The following is a 25,041-nucleotide window of genomic DNA, read 5'->3' as shown; positions in this document are numbered from 1 at the left end:
TCACTTTCTCCTACGGGTTGTTCCGTTGCTCTGCAGCCAACCAGCCAAGCCCCGCCCCGTGTGGTGGGCCCCGCCTCCGCGCTCGCTCCGCCCACCCTGGCCGCTCCTGCCTCCTTGCATCAGACGTGGCCCCGCCCCTGATCCCGCGGGCGCGGTGTGCGTCGGGACGGGGAGTGACGTTGCACAATAACAACAACAGGCCGCGAGTGCGGGGGCCAGTGGCTGATGGCGTTATGGATGCGAGCTCCGTGCCTTATGGCGTGATTGTCGACACCGCAGGGGACGCGCAGCACTTGAACCGGACTGGAGTAGGGTACTATCAGCGTGAGAGGTGAGCACAAAGTTAACGATGAGTTCACAGGCCACACGCGAATTTGTTTGAACTTTTCTGGAGTTCACTTCATTGCGGAGGTGTGTCAGTTATTGGGATAAACTCGCTCCTATCCTCAGGGAACTTCAAGACCAAGACTTGTGGTTCTCCATATGTTCACTAACTGATATTATAATCTGCAGAATAATTGGGAGTATTTGTACAGTTTCAGTTTTGAATTGGGCTATGTCATATAGCACAACATTAAGAAAATTGCATTTTTTAAAAAAAGAGTTCTATGGTACATCCGTAAAATGGATCTTTTAATGATGACATCGTAATAAAAGGAGCAAGTCAAGATGTTGGAAGGAACATTATAAGTTTGCAATGTTTTTTACAGTAGATTGATGAGTTGATTAAGTCTCCAGTAACAGCGGAAAGTCATTAATAGATATCTAAATTGCTATGATTATACACCGTGGCCACTTAACCCCCTTCTGCTTCGTGCTCTTCTGGTTGTAGCCTGTCCACTTCAAGGCTCACACCCAAAATGCTGGAGGAAATTAGCCGTCTAGGCAGCATCTATGGAAAAGAATAAACAGTCAAAGTTTCGGGCTGAGATCTTTGTTAGGACTTCAGGATGGTTATTGTTGGTCTTTCTGCACACCACTGTTGTAACGTGTGGTTGAGTTACTGTTGACTTGAACCAGAAACCAGTCTGGATATTCTCCTCTGACCTCTCTCATTAACAGTGCATTTTCGCCCATTGAACTGCTGCACACCGTTTTTTTTTGTTTCTTTTTCACACCACTCTCTGTAGACACTTCTGCGTGGAAAATCCCTAGGAGATCAAGTTTCTGAGAAACCACCTTGTCTAGCACATACAATTATTTCATGGTTAAAGTCACTTAGGTTACATTTCTTCCCCATTCTAATGTTCAATTTGAACAACAACGGAACCTTTTGACTATGTCTGCTTGCTTTTATGTATTAAGTGCTGCCACATGATTGGCTGATTAGATATTTGCATTAACGAGCAGGTGGCCACTGAGTGTACATCAGATATAACAAAGAAAACTGCTTTAGACTATAGTGGTTATCTTTCAGTAGAAACACAATGTTGGATTCCCTCTTGTGTGCTGAAAATATTCTCAGAATGGAAGGCATCTCTCTGACACAGTGGTGTCAAGAAAACAACCTCTCCCTCAATGTCGTAAAAACAAAGGAGCTGGTTATGGATTAGAGGAGGAATGGAGACAGGCTAACCCCTATTGATTTCAATGGATCTGGGATTGAGATGGTAAACAGCTTCCACATCATCCACATCATCTGCATCCACATCACCGAGGACCTCACATGGTCTGTACACACCAGCTGTGTGGTGAAAAAGGCACAACACCACCTCTTTCACCTCAGACGGTTGAGGAGGTTTGGTACGGGCCCCCAAATCTTAAGAACTTTCTACAGGGGCACAATTGAGAACATCTTGACTGGCTGCATCACTGCCTGGTATGGGAACTGTACCTCCCTGAATCGCAGGACTCTGCAGAGAGTGGTTGTGGACAGCCCAGCGCATCTGCAGTTGTGAACTTCTCATGATTCAGGACATTTACAAGGACAGGTGTGTAAAAAGGACCTGTAGGATCATTAGGGACTCGCGTCACCACAACCACAATTTATTCCAGCTGCTACCATCCGGGAAGCGGTACCGCAGCATAAAAGCCAGGACCAACAGGCTCTGGGACAGCTTCTTTCACCAGGCCATCAGACTGATGAACTCATGCTGGTTTGAGTGTACTCTATATTACATTGACTGTTCTATTTATTATAAATTACTATGATTGCACATTTAGATGGTGACATAACGTAAAGATTTTTACTCATGTATGTGAAGGATGTAAGAAATAAAGTCAATTCAATTCTTTTGATATATCAAATACAATGGGAGTAGGCTACCTGTTTCTGTCCACTCCCCAAAACTTATCTTGTCACTCATGGTTGGCCTGCCACAAGCCTCAACTCTTTTCTTGTACACCAATATCTTGTGACCTTGAATTTAAAACCATATTTACCTTCTTAATTACCTTTAGTGATCAGAGGCCATAATTCTCCAGGAGAAACCACCTGCTCTGGAGAATGGGATGGGACGGGGAGAGAGCTTTGCAACATTTGAATGTTGTTTGTTTGCAAAAAGCACATACTGATGATTGAGAATAATGATTAATTTTGAGTTATTCAGAAATGAATTAAACAGCTGCATTAGAACCAGGAAAGCATCCGGAGGGGTTAGGCCATATTGCTTGCCTCACTGTTTATGGTTCATCCTCTGTCCATTTTCTTGCCCAGTTCTTTCTTATCCAAAGATCTTTATCCCAACCTTATTACAGTGAATAACTAAGCATTCATGGCTACCTAAGAAAAAGAATTCCCCAAGGAATAAAGATCTTTAACCTTTTAATACTATGGAAATTCATTACTTCAGATAGTCATGGACCACTTAGTCAATTTTTCTTTTTGTATCACGTATCAATGGACTTCCTCTTACTGCAGTACTTCTTCCAAATTTTAGGTTCTTCCTGAAAGAAAATTACCTCCATGTCTAGCCTGTCAGTAAACAGAATTGCTCTTCATTTTCCTCAACTCTGGAGAGTACTGACCAATTGTCTTCAATCACTCCAGATAAGAAGTATTTAAGAAAAATGAAAATAGGAGACAAAAATTGAGTCATAACTTGAAATATGAATTTAATATGTATGGAAATACATCTCAAAACTGATGGAGAAGGAATAAAGACCTTGGCAAATACAAGGAAATCTGCAGATGCTGGAAATTCAAGCAACACACACAAAAAATAGACCTTAGCAAGTTTACTTTCTGGACTAATAACTTGGATCTTAAAATAAGTAGATTTAAGGTAGAAATTTTGTGTGTGCGTGTTTGCTTTTGCTGGTTTGAGCATTGAGGATAATAGTCTTTCTTTCTTTTAAAATGCATTGCTTTAGTGCCTATTTTGAACAATTGTGTAAAATAGATCTGTTTTCTATACATTCAGTTCTGAAGGGGTAGGTTATTGTGTAATTCACTTGGGGATATTATTTAAGTCTATAACCATAGAAATTTTGTGAGCAGCGGACGACATCTAATCTACAGATTACATTGAAACCATCATACTGATTGCATAGGCCACAAACTTAATACGAAATACATCCTCTAACTCCATCAACAAGATTGCAGATGATACCGCTGCAGTGGCGGTATCTCAAATTACAACGAGTTGGAATAGGGGAAGAAGATAGAGAGCTTAGTAACATGGTGTCATGGCAACAACCTTTCCCACATTGTCAGCAAATGGAAAGAGCTCGTCATTGACTTCAGGAAGCGGGGTGTGCTCATGCTCCTTTCCACATCAATGGTACTGAGATTGAGAGCTTTAAGTTCCTTGGAGTGAGCATCACGAATAGCCTGTCATGGCCAAGAAAGCTCACTTTCTCAGGAAGCCAAAGAAATTCAGTACGTCCACTTTGACCCTCATCAGCTTTTAACTAGAAATCATTCTATCCAGATGCTTTGCTGCTTGGATTTGGCAATTACTCTGCCCATGACTGAAAGAAATTGCAGAGTGATGTGCACACAGCTCAGAAACTGGTCTCCCTTCCAAGGACTCTGTCTACACTTTCTGCTGCCTTGGTAAAGTAGCCAGCATGATCAAAGGCGGCTGCCACCATGGATATTTTCTCTCCACACATCCCCACATCTCCTTCACCATCAAGATACAAAAGCCTGAAAGCATATATCACCAGGCTCAAGGACAGCTTCTATTACTCTAAAACTACTAAACGGTACTCTGACCGACAATCTACCTCGTTATTGTTTATCTCATTATACAATCTTGAGAGTCGTCTCCTAACAGGTAGCCACGAAACCCAGAAGAACCTATTAAAAAAAGACCATCAAGCACCCCACTGTGCAGAGAAAAAAAAAATCAAATCTTGCAAACAATAACTGCAAGTAAATAGCGTTCTGAGCTAAAGTCCACAAAGCGAGTCTCAGGCCCATAGTTCGGTACAGAGCTGAGTAAACATTGATTTGAATGTTGTAGCACTGTTGGTATTTGAAAAAGATAGCATGCTCTGCCAGATGATTTGTTCCCTACATATGTAGTATTAATAGCTGACTTGTACATGTAAATTTGGTAATCCAATTATCTGATTATATAAGCTCTTTGTTTTACTGTTAGCTAGTAATCCAGCCAGTAATTGGATTAAAATAACACTACTGGAACCACCTGAAGAAACGTGTCACAATTGATAAATTAGGAAAAAAAATTCTGATGTGTCATTTTTACATTGTATAAAATTGCCTAAGTCTATCAAGAGTGGGTTGGAAAATTTCTGAGCCCTCACCTTTTACCTTCTATTTTAGGACTAAAACGTTATTTGAAGAGATCCGAGCATCAATTGCAAATAATTCCAATGGAGATAGACCTTTCTGGAGACCTGTTCTTCCATGGGGTGGAGTGTATACCATCAAAGCTGGAAAAAACGCAATGGCCTGCACTCCATTGTATGTGAGGATCAGCCTAAAAAATACTTGCACCATTGATGGATTTTTGATGTTACTCTATGTGATTCTCAGTGAAAATGAGAATTTTCGTAGAGAGTTATCGACCTACTTGGGAAAGGAATTTGTTGAGTGTTTTCTATATTTGATGGATTCATATAAATTTACAACTGTGAAGTTGTTATGGATTTGGGATAAGATGGAAAAGTGCCAGTACAAAAGTGAAGTCCATGAGGCCTCTTTAGAAATTGACCTATTTGGGAATGAACATGACAACTTCACAAGGAATCTGGAGAACCTTATGTCTACCATACAGGAAACATTTTGTTCTAATGGAAGATGCCCGGCACGTGTGCAAGAAGATCAGCGCAAGACAATTGTAATCTAGTAGGTTTACTTTTATTTCCAATAAGAAAGCTTAATTTTAATTTGCAACCAGCGAATTGTAGTAGTTCTATGAAATGAGTTAGGATAATCTAAGCCCTGTTCTTACTGGTATGAATTTATCAGTTATAAATTGTCATAATATTGACCTAATTTGTTTCTTTTAAAACTGGACACAATAGAATGAGCTTCATTCAGTCTCTGCGAACACAGGGATTCTTAAGGATTTCTTTTTTCAGTACAATATTTAAAGTTCTTTAAATGCTGGATTGCCTGGTCCAGTGGAATTTCAGTTAAGGACATACATAGTGAATTAATCTTTAATAACAAACATCTCATTTTATCATTCGTTACACAGTCACTTACTGACATAAGAGTAGTATGGAGGTAATGTCTCTAAATACTAAGTCCAAGTTGATACTTATTTTTTCCATTTATTTCCATTCAAAAGCTGTGCAAGTAAAAGAAAATAGCACAAATTTTAAAAATTAATAATAAGGGCATAATGAAGAGGCATTTTCAGCTTCTTGTTCAGAATGAAAGTATTCAGGAAATAACTGAAGTTGAAAAACTTTTCAACAACAGATGAAATTTGCAGAAAACTGAATTAAGTTTAGACTGAACAGGCAACTGTTAACATACTTCAGCTTTCTGCTGAGATACAAAACTGTTGTGCCTCCATTTTGACTAAATAACTTGTAAGAAAATGATCACAGTTCATAAACTTTGTATCATATGATGCAATTACTAGAGAGTCATCTCTGGTTAATTTAAACTTGAAACAAAAGCCGAAAGGCTGAACAAACAGAGAAAGTTTGGTATAATTTGTTAGAGACACCAAATTAAAGCTTCACATCAGTGTATTATGTCCAGCATTTTCAATTTCACCATCCACTACCCTGTGCATGGTAATTTAAACTTGGATAGATGAGTAATTTAAACTTGTGATATTTAAGATGTTCCCTGTTAATCAGAAATAAAAAGTGATCAATTATTGTGAGAAGCAATTCTGAAACAAGAAATCATACAAGATCACAATTCAGCAGCTTGAAGTAATATTGTAATTAACAAGTTAATGTATTACTGTGAATATTTTACTGAAATTAATCATTTTTTGTTTGATAAATTTCTTCTCTTGGTGTAACTGATGCTGACACAGTGCAACACAATGCAAGTGTTTTTGCTTGTGATGTGATTCCCAATTTAGAGACTAAGATTTCTTTTTATTTGCTGAAGTCCTTCACGAGATTCTCTCTTGGGTGATGTAATTCAAGCAGCAGTGGATGAATTATTCTGTCCCAGGACCGAGCTCTGTGAAGAACTTGGGTATGTTCACTGACTTCATGTGCTTACAAATTGAATACAGGCCAGTAATTGGTTTAACAGTGACCATGGAGTGAGTTATAGTCCATTATAGGAAATGTGTTTTATGAAATGAATCTGTCTGGAGCAGAGCCTCTCTAAAGTAAAGCAGTGAGCAGGCATACTTGTTAAATGGAAGCTGAATAATGAGTGAACAAATTCCCATTATCTTTCCCTACCTAAACATAGGTCAGAAACCATGAAAGACATACTTAATTTTGCCCTAGACTTTTTTTTGAAATCTTAGGTTGAGAGAACTGGCTGAAGATTTCCTACCAGCGTTATGATACTAGCTGGTGATTTCTATTTTAGAATATGCTTTAAGGAATTTTTGTAAGTTTAAAAAAAATTCTGGAAGCCGAGTTTGATACTTGAGAAAAATGCAGCATTTTGTAATACTAGGTTGTTGATATAGTTGCAATAAACATGGAATAGTTATTTAGAGCCTGATTTGGTACATGCTTCTACATTTACATTTATTTACATTTCAAAATTTACATTTCTTTCTTTAATCAATAAGTACTTGTGTTCAATTCCAAAATTCTCAATGTCACATATACTTCTATTGTATATCCAATAGAACTAATGTGGTCTGCACACACAAAATACTGGAGGAACTCAACAGGCCAGGTGGCATCTATGGAAAATAGTACAGTCAACATTTCAGGCTGAGACCCATCAGCAGGACTGGGAAAAAAAGGAGTCAGAGTTAGAAGGAATGGGGGAGGGGAGGAAGAAACACAAAGTGATAGATGAAACCAGAGAAGGGAGAGGGGTGAAGTGAAGAGCTGGGAAGTTGATTGGTGAAAGAACTACAGGTCTGGCGAAGGGGATGGCATTTTTACAAGTAACAGGATGGGAAGAGATATAATCCAAAAAGCTGTGAGAGTCAGTGGGTTTGTAATAGACATCAGTGGATAAACTGTCTCCAGAGATAGAGAGATATTGAGAAAGTGGAGGGTGGTGTTGGAAATGGACCAGGTAAATTTGAGGGCAGGGTAGAAACATAGAAAAATTTCAGCTCACAATGCTGTGCCCAACATGTACTCACTTTAGAAATTACCTAGGGTTACCCATGGCCCTCTATTTTTCCAAGCTCCATGTACCTATCCAGGAGTCTCTTAAAAGACCCTATTGTATTTGCCTCCACCACCGTTGCCGGCAGCCCATTCCATGCACTCACCACTCTCTGTGTTTTAAAAAAAAACACAATTTACCCCTGACATCTCCTGTGCACCTACTTCCAAGCAGCTTAAAACTGTGCCCTCTCATGATAGCCATTTCAGCCCTGGGAAAAAACCTCTGACTATCCACATGATCAATGCCTCTCATCATCTTATACACCTCCATCAGGTCACCTCTCATCCTCCACCGCTCCAAGAAGAAAAGGCCAAATTCATAAACCTATTCTTTTAAGGCATGCTCCACAATCCAGGTGACATCCTTGTAAATCTCCCCTGCACCTTTTCTATAGTTTCCACATCCTTCCTGTAGTGGGGTGACCAGATCTGAGCACAGTACTCCAAGGGGAGTCTGACCAGGGTCCTATATAGCTGTAACATTACCTCTCGGCTCTTAAACTCAATCCCAAGGTTGATGAAGGCCAATGCACTGTATGCCTTCTTAACCACAGAGTCAACCTGCGCAGCAGCTTTGAGTGTCTTACGGACTTGGACCCCAAGATCCCCCTGATCCTCCACACTGCCAAGAGTCTTACTATTAATACTATATTCTGCCATCATATTTGACCTACCAAAATGAACCACCTCACACTTATCCGGGTTGAACTCCATCTGCCACTTCTCAGCCCAGTTTGGCATCCTTTTGCTGTCCCGCTGTAACCTCTGACAGCCCTCCACACTATCCACAACATCTCCAATCTTTATGTCATGAGCAAATTTACTAACCCATCCCTCCACTTCCTCATCTAGGTCTTTTGTAAAAATCACGAAGAGAATAGATCCCTGAGGCACACCACTGGTCACTGACCCCCATGCAGAATATGACCCATCTACACCCACTCTTTGCCTTATGTGGGAAAGCCAATTCTGGATCCATAAAGCAAGGTCCCCTTGGATCTCATGCCTCCTTACTTTCTTAATAAGCCTTGCATGGGGTACCTTATTAAATGCCTTGCTGAAATCCATATTTGGATTTTCTGCTCTTCCTTCATCAACATGTTTAGTCACAGTCAACATCGAAATCAATGGACAGCCGAAGAAGGAGTCACGTTCTCAAAAAATTCCATCAGTCTCAAGGCACGACCTGCCTTTGACAGAGCTATGTTGACTGTTTCAAATCATATTATGCCTCTCCAAATGTTAATAAATCCTGCCTATCAGGATCTTTTCCATCAACTTACCAACCACTGAAGTAAGATTCACTGGTCTATAATTTCCTGGGCTATCTCTATTCTCTTGAATAAGGGAGCAACATCTGCAACCCTCCAATCCTCCGGAACCTCTCCCGTCCCCATTGATGATGCAAAGATCATTGCCAGAGGCTCAGCAATCTCCTCTCTTGCCTCTCACAGTAGCCTGGGGTACATTTCATCTGGTCCCACAGACTTATCCAACTTGATGCTTTCCAAAAGCTCCAGCACATCCTCTTTCTTACTGTCTATATGATAAAGCTTTTCAATCTGCTGTAAGTCATCCCTATAGACGCCAAGATCCTTTTCTGTAGTGAATACTGAACTTCATTAGGACCAACAGAATCAACAACTCATTCGTAAGGCCAGTGATGTTGTGGGGATGGAACTGGACTCTCTGACGGTGGTGTCTGAAAAGAGGATGCTGTCCAAGTTGCATGCCATCTTGGACAATGTCTCCCATCCACTACATAATGTACTGGTTGGGCACAGGAGTACATTCAGCCAGAGACTCATTCCACCGAGATACAACACAGAACGTCATAGGAAGTCATTCCTGCCTGTGGCCATCAAACTTTACAACTCCTCCCTTGGAGGGTCAGACAGCCTGAGCCAATAGGCTGGTCCTGGACTTATTTCCTGGTATAATTTACATATTACTATTTAACTACTTTTGGTTTTACTACTATTTAATTATTTATGATACAACTGTAACGAAAACCAATTTTCCCCGGGATCAATAAAGTATGACTATGACTAGTAAGTACCTCAGTTATCTCCGCCGGTTCCAAACACACTTTTCCACTGTCACACTTGATTGGTCCTATTCTCTCACATCTTATCCTCTTGCTCTTCACATACTTGTAGAATTCCTTGGGGTTTTCTTTCATCCTGCTCGCCAAGGCCTTCTCATGGCCCCTTCTGGCTCTCCTAATTTCATTCTTATCTCCTTCCTGCTAGCCTTATAATCTTCTAGTTCTCTATCATTACCTAGTTTTTTGAACTTTTCATAAGCTCTTCTTTTATTCTTGACTAGATTTTCAACAGCCTTTGTACACCATGGTTCCTGTACCCTACCATCCTTTCCCTCTCATTGGAACGTACCTATGCAGAATGTCTCGCAAATATCCTCTGAATATTTGCCACATTACAGCTGTACATTTCCGAGACCATCTGTTTGCAATTTATGCTTCCAAGTTCCTGCCTGATAGCTTCATATTTCTCCTTACTCCAATTAAACACTTTCCTATCTTGTCTGTTTCTATCCCTCTCTAATACTATGGTAAAGGAGATAGAATTGTGATCACTTTCTCCAAAATGCTCTCCCACTGAGAGACGTGACACCTGACCAGGTTCACTTCTCAATACCAGATCAAGTACAGCCTCTCCTCTTATAGGCTTATCTACATATTATGTCAGGAAACCTTCCTGAACACACCTAACAAACTCCACTCCATCTAAACCCCTTGCTCTAGGGAGTTGCCAATCAATCTTTGGGAAATTAAAATCTCCTGCCATGTCAACCCTGTTATTATTACACCTTCCCAGGATCTGTCTCCCTATCTGCTCCTCGATGTCTCTGTTCTTATCGGGTGGTCTATTAAAAAAACCCAGTAAAGTTATTGATCCCTTCCTGTTTCTAACTTCCACCCACAGAGACTCAGTAGACAATCCCTCCATGACTTCCTCCTTTTCTGCATCCATGACGCTATCTCTAACCAGCGGTGCCACACCCCCACCTCTTTTGCCTCCCTCCCTGTCCTTTCTGAAACATCTAAAGCCTGGCATTCTAAGTAACCATTCCTGCCATTCAACCATCCAAGTCTCTGTAATGGCCACATCACAGCTCCAAGTACTGATCCATGCTGTAAGCCATTTTCTGCTTTCTTCATGATGCTGCTTGCATTAAAATAGACACATCTCAAACCATCTGTCTGAGCGCATCCCTTCTCTATCACCTGCCCATCCTCCCTCTCGCACTGTCTCCAAGCTTTCTTTACTTGTGAGCCAACTGCCCCTTCCTCCGTCTCTTCAGTTCAGTTCCCACCCCCCAGCGATTCTAGTTTAAACTCTCCCCAATAGCCTTAGCAAACCTCCCTGCCAGGATATTAGTCCCCCTGGGATTCAAGTGCAACCTGTCCTTTTTGTACAGGTCACGCCTGCCCCAAATGAGATCCCAATGATCCAGAAATCTGAATCTGTGCCCCCTGCTCCAATTCCTCAGCCACACATTTATCCTCCACCTCACTCTATCCCTATACTCACTATCACATGGAACAGGCAGTAATCCCGAGATTACTACCTTTGAGGTCCTGCTTCTTAATTTCCTTCCTAACTTCGAGAGATTGGTTATGGCACACATTAACCACAGCCTACCGGTCAACCTCGACACTTTGCAATTCGCCTACCAGAGCAACGGGTCAACGGCAGATGCCATCTCTCTGGCCCTACATTCCTCCTTAGAACATCTGGAGAATAAAGGCGCATACGTAAGGCTCCTTTTCATTGACTGCAGCTCTGCCTTTAATACCATCATTCCAAATAAACTGATCCTAAGCTCCGGAACCTGGGCCTTAGCACTCAGATCTGCAGCTGGATCTTCAACTTCCTCACAGACATGACACAGGCTGTAAAAATAGGGGACAAGCTCTCCTCTACAATCACTCTGAGCACCGGTGCCCCACAAGGCTGTGTACTCAGCCCCCTGCTGTACTCACTGTACACCCATGATTGTGTAGCCAAGTTTCTATCAAACTCAATATACAAGTTTGCTGATGACACAACAATTGCAGGCCGTATCTCGGGTAATGATGAGTTTGAGTACAGAGAGGAAATTAAGAACCTGGTGGCATGGTGTGAAGACAATAACCTATCCCTCAATGTCAGCAAGACGAAGGAATTGGTTGTTGGCTTCAGAAGGAGTAGCGGACCACATGACCCAATTTACATCGGTGGTGCGCAAATGGAACAGATCAAAAGCTTTAAGTTCCTCGGGGTCAATATCACAAATGACCTGACTTGGTCCAACCAAGCAGAGTTCACTGCCAAGAAGGCCCACCAGCGCCTTTACTTCCTGAGAAAACTAAAGAAATTTGGCCTGTCCCCTAAAACCCCCACTAATTTTTATAGGTGCACTGTAGAAAGCATTCTTCTAGGGTGCATCACAACCTGGTATGGAAGTTGTCCTGTCCAAGACCGAAAGAAGCTGCAGAAGATCGTGAACACGGCGCAGCACATCACACAAATCAATCTTCCGTCCGTGAACTCACTTTACACTGCACGCTGTCAGAGCAGTGCTGCCAGGATAATCAAGGACACGACCCACCCAGCCAACACACTTTTCGTTCCTCTTCCCTCCGGGAGAAGGGTCAGGAGCTTGAAGACTCGTACGGCCAGATTTGGGAACAGCTTCTTTCCAACTGTGATAAGACTGCTGAATGGCTCCTGACCTGGATCTGGGTCGTACCCTCCAAATATCCGGATCTGCCTCTCGGTTTTTTTGCACTACCTTACTTCCCATTTTTCTATTTATGATTTATAATTTAAATTTAATATTTAATATTTGTAATCCAGGGAGTGGGAAGCTCAGAATCAAATATCACTGTGATGATTGTACGTTCTAGTACCAATTGTTTGGCGACAATAAAGTATAAAGTAACTCCCTATAGTCTGTTTTCAAGACCTCCTCCCTTTTTCTACCTATGTCGTTGGTACCAATATGTATCACGACCTCTGGCTGTTCACCTTCCTACTTCAGGATATTGTGGATGCGAAACATCCCGGACCCTGGCACCTGGAAAGCAAACGACCATCCACATTTCTTTCCAGCATCCACAGAATCACCTGTCTGTCCCTCTAACTGCCTTTTTCCTTTCCCTGCCCTTCTGAGCCACAGGGCCAGACTCTGTACCAGGAGTGCGGCCACTGTTGCTTCCCCCAGGTAGGCCATCCTCCCCAACAGTATTCAAACAGGAGTACTTATTATCAAGGGGAACAGCCACAGGGCTACTCTCTAGTATCTGACTCCTGCTCTTCCCCCTCCTGACTGTTACCCACTCATATGTATCCCAAGACCCTGGTGTGACTACTTACCTATAGCTCCTCTTTATCACCTCCTCACTTTCCCTGACCAGGCAAAGGGAAAGTTGGAGGCAAAATTGATGAAGTTGACGATCTTAGCTTGGGTGCACGAGGCAGCACCAATGAGGTCATCGATGTAGCGTAGGAAAAGTTGGGGAGTGGCACCAGTGTATATTTGGAACATAAACTGTTTTAGGTAGCTGACAAAAAGGTAGGCATAGCCGGGACCGATGCAAGTACCCATGGCTACACTTTTTGTTTGAAGGAAGTGGGAGGAGCCAAAGGAGAAATTATTGAGAGTGAGGATGATCCTCCCACCACCCCACCAGCGATAGGGTTCCTCTTGTCCTCACCTACCACCCCACCAGCCTCTGCGTCCAGCACATAAATCTCCGTGACTTCCACCAACTCCAACTGGATCCCACCACCAAGCACATCTTTCCCTCTCCCACCCCCCGCTTTCTGCAGGTATCACAGATCTCCCTCCTGGCACTTATCCTTGTAAGTGGAGCAAGTGCTACACCTGCCCCTACACCTCTTCTGTCACTACCATTCAGGGCCCTAAACAGTCCTTCCAGGTGAGGCAATACTTCAGCTGTGAGTCTGTTGGCGTCATCTATAGTATCTTGTGCTCCTGGTGTGGCCTCTTGTATATCGGTGAGACCTAATGTAGATTGGAAGACCGCTTCGCCGAGCACCTGCACTTCGTCCTTCAGAAGAAGTGGGATCTCCCAGCGGCCATCCATTTTAATTGCACTTCCTATTCCCATTCTGGCATGTCCATCCATGGCCTCCTCCACTGTCATAACAAGGCCACACTCAAGTTGGAAGAGCAACAGTTTGTATTCCATCAGGGTAGCTTCCAACCTGATGGCATGAACATCAATTTCTCAAGCTTCTAATAATGACAGCCCCCATCCCTTTCTCTATTCCCCATCCCCTTTTCCTTCTCTCACCTTAACTCCTTGCCTGCCATTGCCTCCCTCTGGTGTTCCTCCCCCCTCCTTTCTTTCTTCCATGGCCTTCTGTCAAACTCCCCCTTTCTCCAGCCCTGTTTCTCTTTCACCAATCAACTTCCCAGCTCTTTACTTCATCCCTCCCCCTTCAGGTTTCACCTATCACCTTGTGTTTCTTTGCCCCCTTTCCCCACCTTCTAACTCTTGACTCCTCATCCATTTTTTTCCTCTCCAGTCCTGCTGAACGCTTTTCCATAGATGCTACCTGGCCTGCTGAGTTTCTCCAGCATTCTGTGTGTTGCTTTACTTCCAGCATCTGCAGAATTTCTCATTTGTGATTGAAAAACTAATGTATTCATTTTCTTCAAAAAACTAATTATTATGCATTAGTTTTTCCCCCATCCCTCAAGCAACAATCAAGTTGTTTTAAGTGTGAAACAGGACTGAATATGTGCGTACAAAATTAAAATGCTGGCTTCCATTTTGCAATATGTCCGTTGCACTTGTTAATACCTTCACTTTGTGTGTTTTTTCCTTATTAGATTTAGCCTTAGCTGTGGAAAAATTTAAACAAAGATACTATGAGAGGTAATTTTGTCACATGCCCTGAGTTGAGTTTTGTGTAGTTACTTGTCACCTTAAGGGAACTGAGATGATTTAATGGGCCTGTCCTCTTGAAAAATGAACTTAACTGAAATTTTGTAAGTTGGAGAATATGAAAGGATAATTTAAAAACTAAGTCTAAGTAATGGAGATTTTTTATTATCATATGCCATTTGGTATCTGAGTTCTAACATGGCACTACACCTTTCCTAGATGTAATGGTCAACGGGAGTTCACACAGAGAATTTTTTGTCATGACGCTCCTCCGTTTGTCATCCTAAATATGCAGCAATGGAAATCTGAGGAACTGGCTTATGTGCCATATAGTTTGGATGTGGCAGAACACAGGTATTTTCCTTATAACATAAGTTGAGGTGATACAATTCTCCTTTTACATCATTACTGGCAAAATTCTATTTAAAATACTGTACCGCACGGAAGTATAGAATTTATGAAAATCAAGAGTAATAGTACCTGAAATCGACTGGTTCAATCATTAATGCTAGAGCAGTGCAACAGAATCACTCAGCAAGATTGATAGTCCCAAAGTTGCATACTCTTGAAACAACTTGCAAAAAAACTTATTAATTTTTTATTGATTTTTGGCTGCAGACTGAACATGTAACAGTCTGCATATATGTGGGAGGTGAGATTACCCAGATTGGGGGAGGGGGTGGTTGCATGAAATGAAGGGAATATAAATAGAATTTAGAAGCAATCACATTCTATTAAAAGATGTTGAAATAGAATGCTTGTTTGGAAAAATAAACTGATTTTTTGTTCCTAGGTACTTACTAGAAGGGGCAACACTTTTCAATAAGGAGGAGCATCATTACTCGGCTGCTTTTATGATTGATGGTAATTGGATGCATTATGATGGACTTAGAACTGAGAACTTGGTGTTATTAAATAAACCTCCAGAGCTGCTGCTCTTGTCCTCTCTTGTCTATGTTCGAGATCAAGAATTGATTAAGAATGATCTGTGTTGCTCAAAAATGAGGCAATGGATATACACTACATAAGTCATACTTATTTTAAAACTATGCAGAGTAAATTAAATCATTTTGGTATTAAAGGAAAATTGGACAATTAAGTTCTGATTTATTAACCAAAAAGATTTTAATGTTCTAGATATTAACTTTAAAACTATGCAAATACTGTATGTACAAAGATGTATTTTGGATATCAAGTATTTTTATATAACTTATGGAATAAAGTTTATTTACATGTTATATTGAAGGATGTGCACACAAAATAATCAGAACTTTCTAAATGAACAGATGTAAAAACCAGAGCACAATGAAGCTCTGAAAAAAATAATGACTAATTTTACCTAAAAACAGTGGCACACTTGATAGTTGGAAATGATGACAAAATGCTGTGACTATTAATAAATTCTGAAACTGACAGCATCACCTGAAGTCACCATTGGGCAGTTAAACAAAACCAGATGCCTGGTACTTCACACGCAGCAATAACCAAATTGTTAACTTTTTTGCACAACCTAAGCAAAAGTAATCCTGAATCTAATCCAATGCAAAGTATTTGCAAATTATTCCTGCTGTAAAGTACATTAAAATATTCTTAGGAAACTTTAAGCAACAAATGGTATATTAAGCAAAATTACTGCTATGCAATCTCTGGTTCCAAACTTGGATTGTAGTTTAATAATTTCCAAACTCTGCTTTAATTTTGCAGTCTGATTTTGTAACTGCACGAATGTGATATCACTGCTGACAAATGCTACAGATATTCTAGAAGTAGTGTCAACAGTAGTAGCCAGTGCAGGGCAAGTCCAGTCTGTTACTAATCGTAGTACCTATTTACTAGCTACTGATTTAACAGAGTCCAGGCATTTTGAGAGAGAAAAAATGGCTCATCTGGAAAACTAATTGACAAGCACATTTAATAAAGGGGTATTGAAAATAAAAATTGGTGTCAGTTATCCTCTAGTGATGTTAGGAAGAAATAAATTACTAGATCACACATTTTTCCAGTATTCCAAGCAGATAATTTTAAAACTTAGTCTAAGAAATTAAATGTATTAAAGCCCTGTCAGCTCAATTAGCTTTTAAATCTACCAAATCTACCAACTATCATACTTAAGATATGCTTCAGAACTATTTTAAAATGAGAATTAGATTCCCTTTCAAGAATGTAGCATGTTACTTGTAGCAGAGATTAAACTAAGTTCCATAACAGGCAAAGTACTGTACCTTAGTGATAAACAGAACATTTAATGTAAATTTCAGCAGTCTTAATGTACATCTCTTACCACCCAGAAAAGTAGGAATTTCATAAAAGCATTAGGTATAGGATTAGAATTAGGCCATTCAGCCCAAGTCTCCTTTGCCATTCCATCATGGCGGATTTTCCTTCCCAATCCTCTTCTCTTGCCTTCTCCCCATAACCTTTGATGCCCTGACTAATGAAGAAATGTACCTAATGAGATGGCCTCCACAGATGTCTCTGGCAATGAATTCCACACATTCACTATTCTAATGGGCATCACTATCTTCTGAGGTTGTGCCCTCTAGTCCTAAACTTACCAAATATAGGAAACTTCTCCATGTCCACTCGATGTAGGCCTTTCAATATTTGACAGGTTTCAATAAGATTCTTCCCCCCACTCCACTTCTAAACAACAATGAATACAGGTTCACACCCATCAAATGCTGCACATGCATTAACTCTTTCGTATCTGGAATCATTCTTGTGATCTTCCTCTGAACCATCTCCAATACCAACACATCTTTTAGATAAGGGGCCCAAAATTGCACCCAATACTCCCTGTGGTCTGATCAATGCCTTATAAAGCCTCAGCATTACATCCTTGCTTTTATATTCTAGTCCTCTTGAAATGAATGTTAACATTGCATTTGCCTTCCTTACCACTGACTCAAACCTACAAGTTAACCTTTAGGGAATCCTGCACAGGACTCCCAAGATCCTTTGCCCCTATGATTTTTGAATTTTCTCCCCATTTACAAAATAATCCACTTTTTCCTTCTACTGAAGTGCATGTCTATACATTTCCCTACATTATATTCAGTCTGCCACTTCTTTGCCCATTCTCCTAATCTATCCAAGTCTTTGCAAAAATACAAATTGAAACCAAGCTAAAAGGGGTAGGTTTACGGTTGCAGAGATGTAAAATGAGGCACTTTATGGTGGAGAATGCCTTAAAAAGGTAGTCAGGAATTGTATTCCAAAGTGCTGTTTGTGGAGACAGGACTAACAATTTTGCATGAACAAGTTTAAGGATGTGGAACCTGGATTAGGTATAATGAGGTTAGAGGATGACTTCAGCAGCAGATGGTGGCAACGAGGTAGAGATCAAGAGTAGAGCGGGATCAACATTTCAGGATTGAATAGGATACATAGTGTTTGCAATCTTTGAATAAATCCAAGTGCTTAAAGGAGTAACATTTGAAAGTTCTTAGGTTGATAATGAGCGAAAGAGAAAAAATATAGTTTACTGATAGTTAGCTCAGCACATACATGTCTGTATATATTCATTTGTAGTGTGGACACTACTGGTATTTATTGACCCTTCCTAATTACAAGATTCAGATGAGACGAGCAACAGGTATTCCTACTTGAAGGACATTAGGGAATCAGATTGACTTCCAATTCTGACCCACCCATTTCCACCCTCCAAATGTCCCAGTAGTTTTACATTTATTGGTGCTAGTTATAAATTCCAGATTTAATTGTGAATTTAAGTTCCCTAGATGCCATAGCAAGGTTTAAACTCTGCCTTCCACTCAATGGGCCAGATAATATAGTCTAGTCTTAGAGATGATAGTCTTAAGAGCTCAATCAGTAAGGTACTGAGTGACTTTCACAACTCAATATCTGTAAGTGCCTATTGACAAATATAAAGTTAAAACCCAAGCACCTCATTAAATAAGGCATAGTTTGTAGTTGGCTGGATGTTGAACAGTAGTGACCTTGCATTTGCAAAACATAGTGGTACAGCTAGATGCTCAGGCATGCATACCCTGGCTGTTGGCTGTGCTATCCACAACCCAAGTCCAAAGTAAATTGGAGGGGAATTTCCATCAGAAATCATGTTACTTAATGTTAGTAGCTAAGAAATTATTTTCTATCAAGTCCAAGTAGATATTAAGCAATCTGCTGGAAGAACTTGACAGGTTGAACAGTATCTGTTGTGGAAAGGGGAAAAAGAATTGTTGACATTTCAGGTTGAAACTTGCATCAGGATTAATGAAAAGGGGAAACAGCCAGTTCTCAAAAAAGGAATTCAGCCATCTGTACCAGCATCTGCAATCTCATCTACCAGGTACAAAATGTTAATCTAGAGGTGGCAACCAGCCACACTAAAAGTAGAAAGGAAATATTGCAAGACACCACTTTTCAGATTTAAAGATTTATTTTGTAAACCATGAAATACTGCAACAGACAGTATTTGACACAGCAGTACCACAAGCATGTAAAATCTGGACACTGCTTTAAGAAAAAAACAAACTCAAGTGGTGTGAAAACAGTCCTTTAGCACTTTTACTTTGTAGCAAATGACACCAAAAAGCAGGCAAGATGTTTCTCATGTTTGAAGTGTAAGACTGATGTTTTCAGATACAGAGCATACAACCAAACAAACTAACATTTAACCATTTATAATGATGTCATTCCCTCAAGTCAAAAAACAAATAGGTCTTTTACCTGTTTATTTACAAAGTTTAGAATCACATTTTATTAAAAATGAAGCAGTCTGGATTTAAAGGTTAGTACTGGATTGAAAGGCAGGTAGATAAAATCCAGTTCAGTATCAAGTTAAAAGTTAAGGCAAGCTATGAAATCAGTAATGACTATAGACCTGCCCATGTCCCCCATCAGTTCAATAATTTACATTTTCAAAACTTTCATAATCCAGTGTTGTTGATCACTATTAACAATGTTAACTTAGGCCATTCATTCAAAGTTTAAAATCCTATGTTTTAAATTTCATTATGACATTTAGGGATGAATACAAAATGTGGCTCAAATATGTTAAGTCAATGGGGCAAAGTTAGTTTTGGTGAATATAGGGGCAGAAATAGTTACCTACCCAAGTTGTCACCAACTTCCGAATGAAGTCTAATTGCAATTAGATTAGCAAAATAAATCAAAGTCTCTTCAAACATCTCTACAGTTTATTTGCATGCAAGTCTCTCAATGTGCAGAGCACAGAAACATCAGTTTCCACATCCAACTTCAGCAAAATATCTTTCACAATAAGTTAAAGCCAAGTAGATCGAAATCATTAAAACTTTGTTTTTGTACTTTATAATAGTATTCCAGCTGTGGTATTCAAATACACCATGTATCTTCTGGCGAAAGGGGAAGTCGTCCAATTGACAGGAGATGGGCAATGTGGATAGCAAAAAATGATCAAATCATTAATTCCAGAAATACCATTTATGGTCAATATAAATCATGTATTACAACATTTCATAGTAAGTGCTCATTTTTACACTTGTAATCAAGTGACTACTGAAAATTCTGTGCAAATTTAACTAGACAATATAGAAGAGTATGACACAGAAAAATAAATGCCTTTTACAAAAATAGTATGGGATAAAGATGCTGCAAAAGACAAATCACTTTGTCCCACATCATCAGGTTACCTATATAGATCTCCTTTCTTCTACTAGACATGCTAAAAAAAAATTTTAAATGAAAGTTTCCAAGTTGCATTTTAAATCTGTCAAATGCCAGTTCCTACTATTTTGCCAGAATTTTTGAATTTTGTCACAACTTGAAATAACTAAACAAGTGCATAATAGGCAAAACGTGTACACGGACAAACACTCCCTATTTGCAGTGAATGGAGGCCAAATATTTCACTTGCCACTAACTAGATCCAAGTTTTCATTACTATGGATGAAACCAATATTTGACATGCTTTGTATCAAATATATTTTTATAAAGATTCTTAAAATTAACAAAATAATTGTCCAAAACAAGGTTATAATTTTATCAGATGCCACTGACGGTAGTTATTGCTGTGACATTAGTTACTGCCATCAAGATAAACACTTGTGCTACTAAACCAGTAGGACCTGTGTAGTTTGCCATGCCTTTGGGACTAGGTTGCTTCAGTGGACTTTGCTAATTTTTATTTCAATGTAGATTAAATCATGCCATTATTTAAATAAAGAAATACGCATTATGTTCTACTTGTACTTTGAAATATGGAAGTTTATAGAGGATGGAATTTCATTCTACATACGGAACACCACAAATGTTACATTTTACTGACAAGTGGTATATTAAGAGCACAATAATTCTGTAAATCAACCCATCCATAAGTATAAATTACACTTAATAAAAAAGCCATATAAAAATGTTATTGCACCATTTTATTCCAACAAACGCATGTAGCTTTCATCATCAAGATCCAGAAACTTTTAGAAAGTTAGGATAGATACTAAGTAGCACACGCAATGATAAAGCCCAATCTGAAGCACTAATGCAAGTGCACAGACACATGTCCATGCAACCACCAAAATGCACAACTATTTACTCTACCAATCTAAAACAAAATGTACACTTTACCAAGCACACGTACAAACCTGTGTTGGTACTTTGCTAATCTGGTCTAAACATACTAATTATAGCTTCAATCAAGTCAAAAAGAACCTTTGTTTAACTGATTGTTAATTCAAACTGCTACAATTACACATTTTTTGCACATTTTAGGTGCAGAAAAAACTGCAGTTTTATTGGGAGATTATATTTGTAATACTTTGAAAAAGTGCATATGGAAATCATTTTGGACATTTATATTAATTGAACAAAGTTGTCTACGTTAATGTCATGTAACATACAGAAAAACAGTATCTGCAAAGTACATTAAAAACTTACAAAACAAACATGTTTGGCAACCAATATTTTTCAAACACAAATTCAAGGTCTTTGAATGGACCAGAATTAGGGAAAAGCATGCATAATGAGAGGCAGTTGAAGATGAATTATTTAGGTTTGCAGTGTTGAACAAATTAGCAAGGTTAGGGTTTTAGAAACTGAAAGTTAAATTAACTTTTCACTCCAGCTATGCTTGCTCAGTGGTATGAGAGACCTACTCAAAAATGATGGTAGTTAAAAAAATCAATTTACAGGACATTTACAACAAATATGTATGTAACATCTGTGTGTTGCTTGTAACATCTATGTCCTGAATTTTAGGATAGCACCAAGTACTAAGTTTCTCTGAACAGCAGCTGTTAGAATATTAATACAGGAATACACAAATAAACTTAACACCTGCAATTGGAGCTGAATAACATGGCAAATATACAAATATTTTTAAAAAATCAGTACTGTTTAAAATATCATGCTATATTCACAAAGTCTATTAACTATCCGATTCAGACATAATATTCCTATGTGAATATAGGTTTGTAACAATGGAAATTCATAACTTCCAAAACATTAAACCATGAAAAGTACAATTGCAGTTGCACAGGTAACCCAATTAAGATTCTTTTTTTAGATGTATATTGTTTCACTTTGAATAAAACCAGATCAAATATTAAATATTGATAAGTGACCTTATCATTCAGATGGAAGATTGCTAAAAGAAAAATATACACAATATTAATAGCATGTCATCAGATCTACAAATTACATAAACCACACTGCATAATACAAGCAAAGAGGAAGTTGTATTCAAAAACTTGTGACAGATATGACAAGGCAGCCCTTAAAGTTTTTATGTAACTCACAGGTGTTTTGAAAAAATGGACAAAACAGCAATGGAATCAGGTTGAAAGGGCTTTGAATTTGTGCAATTCATTACAATTAAAGTGAGGGTGGGTGGAGGCAACAATTACTTAAAATGGAGGGGAATGTTAATAAGTTAGAAATGCTAGGGCTCTTTTAGTCCTGGCTATTTCAGGCATCAGTTTATCTTCCCCATAGCACAAGATCATACAATATAACCAATTTGATTAAAAACAATACTTTCTGCAAAGTAAATACCAACAGTAGCAGCCAAGATTCTCAGTGAAACCTGAAAGATTGTGTATCTCCTCAATCTCAGCACAGTTGGTCATCTTGTCATGCAGGATTTGTTACCATGGTAAATTCTTCATAAGTCAAAGCACGATCAAAATGCAGCCAGCCCAAAGTTGCACCGACATGATAACATACCAGTAGAATCTGACCAAGTATCCAGGGTTGGGTCATACCTCTGTACCATGTTCAGGTACGATGACCCTGAATGACCTCCCACCACATAGAGGTAATTATCTACAATGGCCGCACCAACTCCTGTCAAGGGGAGAAAGATGACATTTTATTTAAAAGGATTTCAAAAATATTGTACATTGAAAAGCTCAAAATGAATCTGACAAAATCATTTTAAGACTATACAATTACAAATCGCTTTAGTAAAAAGACTTTCCAAGATTTACCTGTTCTTGGATCATTCATTGGTCTACACAAAGTCCACTGATTTTGATGGGGTTCATATCTCTCAACACTTTGCAAGTGTGATACACCATTGTGTCCACCAACAACAAAGATGAATCCAAGCATTGCACCAACGCCAAAGTTAATTCTTTTATCAGCCATTGGAGCTACCATCTCCCAGGAATCTTTGCTAGGATCATAACGCTCCACACTATTTTCATGCACAAAAAAGTAAAATGACGGATTAAGCTCACTTAAACAAGCAATTATAATAAAAACAAACTGATGTCAATAACCAATATGAAGTTCTCCTCACGCATTTCAACAGTTTGACTACTATAAACTTACATTTTCACCAACATTTTTCAAACAAATGGCACTATGATTGCAAACTTTTGATTCCTTTATTAATATTTTTTCACATTTCTTGCTCTGAAAAAAGTGACTAAAGCTTACCTGCTTTCAAAAGGAGCCAGATTCAACCCATTTAACAAAAGTTAATTGACTCTAGTATATTAGATCCCTTTGTTTGATGCAAGGATTAACTTCACATTGATGAGAGAAATAAATTGTAATTTTATGACAAAATTAACATTCCTATTAGAAAATTCAAAATGGGCAATGGTGTCCAGTGAAACTATATATAACTTTCCAGAATACTCAGTTTATATAACACTGGATAACAAAAATTTTGTTTCCTGAATACTTTTGGGTCTATTTTATGGATTTTGGGCTGCTGATAATGAAAATTATCATGAAATTTTCCTATCATGCACCATTTTTAAAAATTCACCTATAGTTGTTAACTCATTTCATAATTTGAGTCAGAATAACTGATGCCAAGATTCAGGAAGGCACAAATCCATTGATGACAGGCAATTCGAAGAAACTCTTTGGGACTGGAGAAAACTGCATGGAAGGCATTCAAGGATGTTGTTGAAATTTTTCTTGGCGGTAACAGAGCCCCAAAGTACACACAGCTAACTGGTTGACAACATGCTTCAAACATACAAAACCATGAAGAGCAACATGTCACTAAAGATTAATTTTCTACATTCCCATTTAGACTTCTTCCCTGCAGATCTTGGCACAGTGCTGAGCATGGTGAAATGTTTCACCAGGACACTGCAGTCATGGAGAAACAGTATCAGAGCAACTGGAATCCATCAATGCTGGCTGATTATTGTTGTACACTTAGGCAAGAAGGCTCAGACACAGAGCATAAATGAAAATCATCAACAAAACATCTTAAGCTTAGATGAACTACTGCAAAGCAACAGCACCGTTATGCAATTAAATGCATTATATTCAAAAGTTAATTACTTGTGTCTCCAAATTCCTATGTGATACAAATAGTCTGAAATTATATTTGTGTTCAGTTTCCAGCGGTCTATCATAAACAAAAAATTTCTGAAGAAGCAATATTTTCAAAAAAAATTGTTTAGTGTAATTAAAACAACAGATGTGGAAGGAAATTACATTCTAACGTAAACAAAAATTCAAATTAGGATTTAATTTTATTAAATACTGTTCAATTAATTCTGACAATGGCAATTTGCTAATTAGAAAGGATAATTAATTTGACAGAAAAGTTGGATACTGCATCAACAAATGTATTGGCCCAAGAAACCAGCAGTCTTTCTCCCCCTCCTCCCCCACCCAAAAAAAAGCAATACCTGGATATGATCTTAAGCCTTTAATACTTTCTGTTCATAGTTAAAATGCTGCATCAAATTTTTGAAAAATGTCACAAATGGTTAGACTACATAAATGTGACACGAAAAGGTGTCTCTAAGGACACAAGTTAAGTGAATGGGGAAAAATCTGGTAAATAGCATGCAGTGTTGGAAAATGTAAAGTTGATTATTGTTAGCACAAAACATAAAATTTGAAGGATGAGAGACTACAAAGGTATTAAGTCCAGAGGGACTTCGGTGTCCCATGGCATGATTTGCCAAAGGTACAAGTAGTAATTAGTCAAACCAAAAAACTAATCA

The 25,041-nt window shown here is 39.0% G+C and overlaps 2 protein-coding genes across 5 annotated transcripts in view; one reads left to right on the top strand and one right to left on the bottom strand.

Moving 5' to 3' along the window:
* Nucleotides 1-166: 166 nt before the first annotated feature.
* On the top strand, nucleotides 167-20,808 carry dorip1 (dopamine receptor interacting protein 1). Its single transcript, XM_072271155.1, has 5 exons — nucleotides 167-331; nucleotides 4,733-5,257; nucleotides 6,491-6,580; nucleotides 14,840-14,974; nucleotides 15,414-20,808. The coding sequence occupies exons 1-5, from the start codon at nucleotides 234-236 to the stop codon at nucleotides 15,646-15,648; spliced, it is 1,083 nt and encodes a 360-aa protein (XP_072127256.1). The 5' UTR covers nucleotides 167-233; the 3' UTR covers nucleotides 15,649-20,808.
* The window catches only part of LOC140204405 (kelch-like protein 28), a 24,862-nt gene continuing 18,830 nt past the window's right edge, over nucleotides 19,010-25,041 (bottom strand). For all 4 annotated transcript variants that reach the window (XM_072271128.1, XM_072271141.1, XM_072271148.1 and 1 more), the window contains exons 5-6: nucleotides 23,047-23,255; nucleotides 19,010-22,903 (exon numbers count right to left, since the gene is read on the bottom strand). In XM_072271128.1, coding sequence (XP_072127229.1) covers nucleotides 22,740-22,903; nucleotides 23,047-23,255 — 373 coding nt within the window. In that variant the 3' untranslated portion in view covers nucleotides 19,010-22,739. The remainder of the gene's footprint in view (nucleotides 22,904-23,046; nucleotides 23,256-25,041) is intronic.

The sequence above is a fragment of the Mobula birostris genome, chromosome 1, assembly GCF_030028105.1.
Source record: "Mobula birostris isolate sMobBir1 chromosome 1, sMobBir1.hap1, whole genome shotgun sequence".
Taxonomy (NCBI): Eukaryota; Metazoa; Chordata; class Chondrichthyes; order Myliobatiformes; family Myliobatidae; genus Mobula; species Mobula birostris.
Note: the sequence above shows the minus strand (reverse complement) of the source record. Positions and strands in the feature narration are given on the sequence as shown.